The 8,227-nt window shown below is 44.7% G+C and overlaps 1 protein-coding gene across 1 annotated transcript; it reads right to left on the reverse strand.

Moving 5' to 3' along the window:
- Positions 1-5,665: 5,665 nt before the first annotated feature.
- Positions 5,666-7,965, reverse strand: PFN3 (profilin 3). Its single transcript, XM_054023726.1, has one exon. It carries the CDS (start codon positions 6,830-6,832, stop codon positions 6,419-6,421), a length of 414 nt encoding a protein of 137 aa, XP_053879701.1. The 5' UTR covers positions 6,833-7,965; the 3' UTR covers positions 5,666-6,418.
- Positions 7,966-8,227: the final 262 nt, after the last annotated feature.

The raw sequence follows: 8,227 nt of genomic DNA on the forward strand, positions 1-8,227 counted from the left end.
GCTGTGCCTTTGATCCTTGTGAGTAACACGCAAGGATCTCCATGAAAGCTGTGTCCGTGGATTGAGAACTGTGCAGAATCCACAACTTCTAACCTATAGGGAATTGTCCTTTAGTGTCATCTGCTGGGCGGAATTCAAAGTTCTGTGCGAGTTAGCAATGCTCATTGTTCTCTGATACCGCCTTATGTCAAGGATTAGCTCTCTGACAGGAACAATACTAGAGCTGTTACCTGAACAGGGAGAGTAGGGAGTGTAATTTGTCATGACTGATCTTTAATCCAGATTCTGTGTCAAGCCCCTGCAGTGGGATGTTTCTCTGCATTTCAGATGCATATACCTGTTTGAACTCAACAGCTCAATGGCCATTTTGCACTATTTTTTTTAATGTAAGGCGACAGGAGTATTATATTTTTCTTGATTTTTTTAAAAAATGCATTGCACTTTCATCTGAGGATCTTGCCAGGCTTTACAATCATTGCCGAGATGTCTTTATCCCTGTGCTGCAGGCCTTTATCAGCTTCCCCAGAGCATGCGCAGCTCTGCTGTGATTATTCAAGTCAAGTGGGTGACACTCAAAATGTTTGGATAATTGGGGTTACAGAAAATTGCAGGAATTTTCAATTTAACTAATAGAAGATGGGGAACAAGCCACTGTGTCAACTATTGGATATTTGCTTAAAATAATCAAGGTTGTATTTGCTTGATGATGATAAATTCACAGAGCCCAGGATTTACTGCTGGCAGGAGTAGAAAGATGCTTTTCAGTGGTGCTAGAACCTTGCTACACTGCTGGATAATGGATGATGCACATACCGATTTAGCTGACTTTTATTACAATAAATGAAGGCCTGCTGAAAATCTACAAATCTGCATAAGTGGTTCCCCATAAAGGAAGTGCCTTTTGAGTGAGACCCATTATCTTGCTGCTTTGCAGAAGTGTTTTCTGCTAGAAGGCATTCATTATTAATGATCCTATTTTTAATTCTATCATTGCCAATTATTCACCAGAGATTTCCCCCCATGTTCATTACATTGAGTTCAGTTCCAGTGCATGACTCACTGAACTTATTTGTTTCTTTGAAGATTATAAATGGAAGTTGTGATGCTTTTATCCACCTCGCCTCCTTTTAAATGGATATTTTGAATCTATTGTTTGTTCTACGTCTAGAGGAAATTTAGAAAATAGGGCTTGTGTGTGTGTGTGTTAATTTTGATCTCCTCTGGGCCAATTCATCTTGAAAGCCATGTGACTCCCTAACTGAGAGGTATAGAAGGTCAGTGAGTTTGTGGCACCGTCTCCCCTCCTCTCCTGTTTTTTGCAGAACTGAAGGAACTGTGTATTGTTACAGAAAGACAGCCTCAAAACTCAGGAAACCCTTATTCCCAGGCTTGTCCACTAACCACTGGGCCACACCTCTGTGCACTGGGCAGTATTTTGTAATGTTAGATAATTATGGCCATCAAAGGAATATGCGTAAGACAGATTACTCCAGAACACTTATGAACCCAACAGTATTTTTCATCAAGAGTTTCCAGGGTTCGCAACCGTGAACTCTCACAATGAGTGTATTCAGAATCAGAGGAGCCTGGCAGCTAAGGACCCATACCTTGACTCTCTGGCTTCTGTACTTGGTGCAGCCCAGTCTCAGAAAGAACTGAACGATTTTAGCAGAAAGTTTCTAAAAATGTACTGTCTGAGACAAATACCTGATATGGAAAATTTCAGACTGTACTCTTAAAGTTTGACAATATTATAAGCAACTGAAAACATGGTCTTATCATGGAAAGAGTCAGGTTACCTTAACTACAGGTGGCACAATCTGCTCTGCCTGTAAATAAATTAGAATCCAGTTAAAACCTGCAGCTCTGTTTGTAATGGAACTAAATCAGACCACTGTTCTTGTACAGGTTGTTCCAAATCTTTTAGTCTCAGAGAGAATTAATGTATTTGGCTCCTGGATTACATAGGTGTGTCTGAAAATAACATAAAACTGCCTGATAAGTTAGTTACTAGCGGTATTTTCAGGTGGTATTGTGTGTATGAGCAAATCGCCTCTCTCAGGACATGCAAAATACGAATTCAGCTCTATACTGGATTTCTCACATCACAGCAGGAGGAAGGAGATCATGCAGAGGCTGCTGTTTTCCTGGCTCTTGTTATTTTTCCTGTAGTTTCACCAGACCAGGCTACAGAGGAAGTCAGGGTTAAATGTAACAAACACTCTACTAGGCTGAGCTAAACAAAAGGGCTTTTACCTCAGGGCTTGAGGATTTTGGGAACTGTGGATTTCAGTTCTGTTTAGGCTTTGAAATGATTGTTCTCTAAATTTATTCTGCGTATACAGTCACTGGGCTATGACATGTGCCCTCTCTAGGCTCAGATCACTGGCCGTTATCACTGTGGTATATAACCAAGGAGCTACTGCTGCCTGGATGCATAACTCTGTTAAAATGTGCAGTTTAAACCAGCACTGTTCTCCTCCATGTTCTAATTGTATTTCTAATTCTAAAAGCAAAACTGCTCCACGTTCAAGTCCCGCCTTTGGTGATGGCCACAAGAAGTGTGTAAACAAACTCTCGAAATTATTCTCTCCTAATCTCCAGTCCTGTCTGCTGTGTCTTTCAGATTGGACGTGTCGGAGAGCACAGACTGTATTTTGTGATTTGCTCAGTGAAGAAGATTTAATACACAACAGAATGTTGGGTCATTGTTGAGCTGAGCTTGTGGAAGCAAGTGGCAATTTTAACCACAAAGAACTGTGTTCTCTGTGGAGCTTTTTGGCCAGGATAAAAATGCATGATCTGCAGAAGCTTAATAAGCAGTGGCTTATAACGTCATTTTAGGCTCACAGCAATGTAGAGCAGAGACTGTGTCTTCCTGTGTGTATATCATATATACTGTCTGGGGCTTATGTTAATTTGTTTTAATTGCTGGGTATAAGCATTATCCTTTTGGGGGAAGCGCTTGCTGACTGCACCTGTGTTGTAGTTTTAATGGAGGGCTCCTTCCTTTTGCTAAGGTGCTCCCAAGCTAATGTGTTAGAAGTTTGGTTTCCTTTATACTGTTTTTCATGTGACTGCATGCTACTGTGGCCCAGGGACCCCTGTGTTCACACCCTGCACACTACTGCAAATTTGGGTATCAGATTTGTACACAATATGCCTGGTGAAGTATCATTTGAAAACTAACAACAACATCATTGTTGAATATATGTGACAATACTGTGTGTGGAATTATGGCTACTCAGGGATATTATGCTTTGAAATTTGTGCCTAAAAGGTGTTTACACCAGGCATGCCAGGGGAAGTTGATAAACATGTTTCCTCAACACAAAGGAAAAAGGCCAACACTTCAAACCAGGTGTGGCCAAATTCAATGGGCTATTTGTTTGTATTCGAGGCTGCAGAAGGAGAACATTTCCATTGTCAAATTGGAGCAGGAAGCAACACATTGGAACACACCAGTGAACACCTTAATCAATAGGAGACAGGTGACTGAACCCCAGGGAATCAATTTGACCCGTGAAACAATGGCAGACCAGTGCAGTGCAGTGCTGTGTTTGATGGGAAGGGTGTGTTAACTCCAATTAAAAAGCTGTGATGTATTGACTCTTTAAAAGAGCAGCAAACTTTGTACAGTGGTAGGGGCTGTGCATAGCAGAGAAAGGAGCTTGGGGGGCTGGAGTTCACTGACTGTTACCTGCTAGGCAAAGTCTGGGCTGGGAGAGCCTTGAGGAGTTTGCTGGTGAGGAAGACAGGCTGGTGTGGCAGGGGAGTTGATGCACAGTCTAATCTCCAGAAAAGCTCACTCTTGCTGCGGCAGAGTGCTCACAGTTCTGGGTGTTCTCAGCAGTATGTTACAGCTACTAATCTTCATATGGGCTTAATATTAGCACCATATACAATTAGAAAATTCATATTTATCAAGGAGCACAGAAGATTTTTTTTGTAGTTCAGATGTATTTAGGAGATGGCCTGTCGAATTTTTGCCATGATGCTGACTCAGACCTTATTTCTATGGGGGCCTCGTGCATTCTTCAAAAGCAATTTATTTGTGGCCCAATGGGACTGGAAAGCTGAGTGATCAGACAATGAGTGTGATGCGAAGGTGGGGTGCCAGTGCGTAATGGGATCCCTTGACAGATGTGGTAGTGTGGAGAGTTGAGCTTTCCTGGCATAGAGGGCGGAGTCCCATAATGTTGTGCTTTGGTATTGTGTAATGCAGGGATCGTCAACCTTTGGCACGCGGCCCGTCAGGGAAATCCATGGGCGGGCCGGGATAGTTTGTTTACCTGCAGCGTCCGCAGGTTCAGCCGATCGCAGCTCCAGGCCCATGTCGCTTCCCCCATTGGCCTGGAATGGCAAACAGCAGCCAGTGGAAGCTGCGATCAGCCGAACCTGCGGACATTGCAGGTAAACAAACCATCTTGGCCCGCCAGCAGATTTCCCTGATGGGTCACGTGCCAAAGGTTGACGATCCTTGGTGCAGGGCCGGTGCTACCATTTAGGCAAACTAGGCGGTTGCCTAGGGCGCCAAGATTTGGGGGCACCAAAAAGCGGTGCCCCCCATTTTTTTTTACAGTGTTCCTACACCCCTTCCCCGAGCGTGTGGTCACCGCTCCACTTCTCCCGCCTCCCAGGAGCGCCAATCAGCTGTTTGGTGCTGCAAGCCTGGGAGGGGAGGAGAATTAGAGTGGGGGCGGCATGTTCAGGGAGCTAGGGTGGGGAGCTGCCGTACGGCTCCCTGGGGGGAGGGAGCTGCCGCTGGGGGGGGCACCTCAGGGCAGGGGGGGGGGAGCTGCAGCAGGGGGGGCGCCTCAGGGCGGAGGGGAGTGCAGGGAGCTGCCGCAGGGCTGGGGGGGGGTGCAAGGTGGAAGTTTCACCTAGGGCGTGAAACTTCCTTGCCCTGCCCTGGTGTAATGTATTGAGATCTCCTGGCACAGCACATCACCTGGCACAATGGGGTGTCTTTGTGTGTTGAGGTGTTTGGGCAGAGCAAACAGTCACCTGTTATAGTGAGAGCAGAAGTTGGTTCCCGTTCAATACCCTGGCAGTGCAGTACCTAGTCTGGCTAGAGCATATATCTACCAGCCTTTCAGGAGAAAAAAAAATGTGGGACATAATGTCCAAAGGGGATAAATCTGGGGAGAAGGTGCCTCTCCTTTGCTCTTCTTTATTCTCCCAGCCCAACACCACCAAGTTCTTCTTCTTGCTGGCTGCTGCGTTGTGAAGAAGGAGAAAGCGTTCTTCTCTTTTCTATTTGCACTGTCCTGGTTAGACCCCTCCTGCCCCGTATGCGGCATCTCCTGCAAGGGAAGAGGAAGTGCTGCAGCATTCATGACAACATGGCCTTCTCTTGTGGAGGCAATGCTAGTGGAGTGTGAAGGAGTCATGGAACCGAGACCAGCTGATGCAAAGACGTATGAGGGTACTTATCATGGGAAAGAAAGGGTTGAATGGGGAAGGAACCGGTCCCATCGTCACCAAAAAGTATGGGTGGCTTAAAAAAATCAGTTAAAAAAAAAACTTGCTTCCCTTCCAAAGTTACTGTAAAATGTGCAGTAATGGAAGTGAACAGGTGAAAGATTAATGGGGGCGGTTCCACACCCAGAATTCAGGTCAGTCAATAGGTTTGGTAGCATGAGGCTGCCATAATAGCCCAACTCTGGATGATCAATAGTTAGCCTCCCAAGTTAGCTGGGCTAGTTCCAGTGATACCTTTGTTCAAACTGTGGCTTTATCATGTACACAGCACACATAGCGGAGGTGCAGCTTGTGACACCCGACCCTTCAGGGTTCCAATACTAATTGGACTAGCTACATTCTGCCTTTAATAAACCCTCTAATGGAAAATGATACAGAGCTTTGGCTAATAAAATGCCATAATATGAAAGAAAATGAATAGTTCATGTTAGTAATTGCCTAATGGAACATTATCCAAAACAAAATAGAAATTGACTGTCCGAAATAACCCTGCTATTCCTTAGTCTTTATGACTGTTTGTAGAAGCAAGGAGCTTTCCAGGTACCAATAGCAGAAGGGCAGGATGTAACGACCTCAAAGAGCAACAATCACGGACTTGCCAGTAAAAGAGACCAAATCCCCCTTTTCTCAAAGCTATTGCTAACAGAGAACCGGGAGAGTGGGAAACGCTCAGGGTACCACATAAGATGGCTTGGAGACAGACCGGTGGGGCTGGGGTCAGTAAGGGTAACAATCGTGTTCAACACCCCCCTAAGCGATGGGCAGGCAGGTTGCTAGTATAATAGCAAGTTCCTCCACCCCACTCCATCCCACCTGAAGGAAACCGACAAAGAGACAGTTAAGTGAAATCAGGAATTTGTTTCCTTTCTTTTAAAGCAAGGGTAAGGTCATTTTCCATGGGCCCTCCAGGAAGGCAGTATCTGTGTCCTTTGCTCTAGCTACTCTGGGTTTTCATGCTAGCAATCATCTCATGCACCTTCTTGTTGAGGGATCCTCCATGGACTCCGTTTTTGCCCATGAGGAAGATCAGGGCTCTGGGAGTCTTGCCAATACATATGGACTTGTTGTCACCCTCCTTGGTTCTGGTGTCCATCACAGCATCTTTTTCCACAAGCAAGTAGTCGCGGATCACACTGCACTTCTTGCCAGCTATGGTGATACCAGTCTGCAGGAACCCCTTCCTGTCATGGCCTATGATCACCCCCACTTCCTGAGGTGAGATAGCTGCCAGTAGGCCCCCTGGCTTGGAAGCCCACACTGATTTATTGTCACTGTGCCCCACGATAGCTACATCTTCAATGTTCTTATCTTTTAGAATGGTGTTGATGTAGCTTTTCCAGTCACCCATCCTGCTTCGGTTATCAGAATGCTTCTGAAATGCTCTCAGCCAACTTGTTACCTCTTTGCTTGCCTTCTGAGCTTCAGGACTGGGGGCTTTCAAGCTAATCCTGGAGATTTTGAACTGAGAGTTTGTTTGAGCTGAGGACTCTGAAGTGTTCAAGCTGAGGAATCAAGAGGGTTCAGCAGACACTGCTCTTGCTTTGCCAATCAAGGGAGATCTATTCCCATCATGAAATGGTCATGTGTATGCTTAAACAGTTGCTAAGAGTTTCTTTGTGATGTCAAAAGCATCTAGCATCACAACCTGTAGGCCATTATGATGTCATCTCTCTCTTAAAGTAAAAGTATCCTTTATTCCCAAGAAATGTACAAGATGTTGGCCCTTCTACTGCCTACTGCCAGGAGGGGTCTGTGACGGTACCTCCCATAAGGCTTTATGGGAATATGACATAACGGGAATATGTTTTGTGCTGCCTGTGCCATGTAACATATTTCTGTAAAGGTTATGGTCTACTATATCTATTAATCTTATTTGTACACATATATCATTTTGTACTTGAGGTTAAGAATATGGGCTGTATGCTTGCCTGATTTCTAAGTAAGCTTTGTGAGGCATTTGGTCAGCTTCTTTAGGAAGGAATTTGCAAGGTTAAGTACCCGATCAGGAAGCACTTGGGGAACAATGCATCTTGGAATGCTCCAATCCACATAAGTAGTCTTCCTGGAGACATACAAGATACCATGTGGACAATGGCTTCTGCCTGTAAAGACTGTGAGTCATGCATGGACATGTGACTCCAGAACTCCATCTTGGAGCTGGACTTTGCATAGGAGTGAGGGAGGGGGGTCTCTACCCACAAGTGAAAGTCTATTTAAACCCATGGGAGACCCCTCCATTTTGTCTTTAGCTGGCTAAAGAGAGAGCCTCCTCACCCCCCCAGGATACTTGGAAGAAACTGGAACAAAGGGGTGTGAGTGATTACTGGATCCAGGCTAAAAGAAGATTAGTCTGTAAAAGGGAGCATTCTGGAACTGGTGAGGATCTTATCTGTATTCAGTGTTTGATTACACATAATTTGCACATTTTATTTTATTTTGCTTGGTGACTTTGTTCTGTTTGTTACTACTTGGAACCACTTAAATCCTACTTTCTGTATTTAATAAAATCACTGTTTACTTATTAATTAACTCAGAGTATGTATTAATACCTGGGGGAGCAAACAACTGTGCATATTTCTCTATCAGTGTTCTAGAGGGTGAACAATTTATGAGTTTACCCTGCATAAGCTTTATACAGGGTAAAATGGATTTATTTGGGTTTAGACCCCATTGGGAGTTGGGCATCTGAGTGCAAAAGACAAGCACACTTCTGTGAGCTGTTTTCAGGTAAACCTGCAGCTTT

Source organism: Malaclemys terrapin, chromosome 3 (assembly GCF_027887155.1).
Source record: "Malaclemys terrapin pileata isolate rMalTer1 chromosome 3, rMalTer1.hap1, whole genome shotgun sequence".
Taxonomy (NCBI): domain Eukaryota; kingdom Metazoa; phylum Chordata; order Testudines; family Emydidae; genus Malaclemys; species Malaclemys terrapin.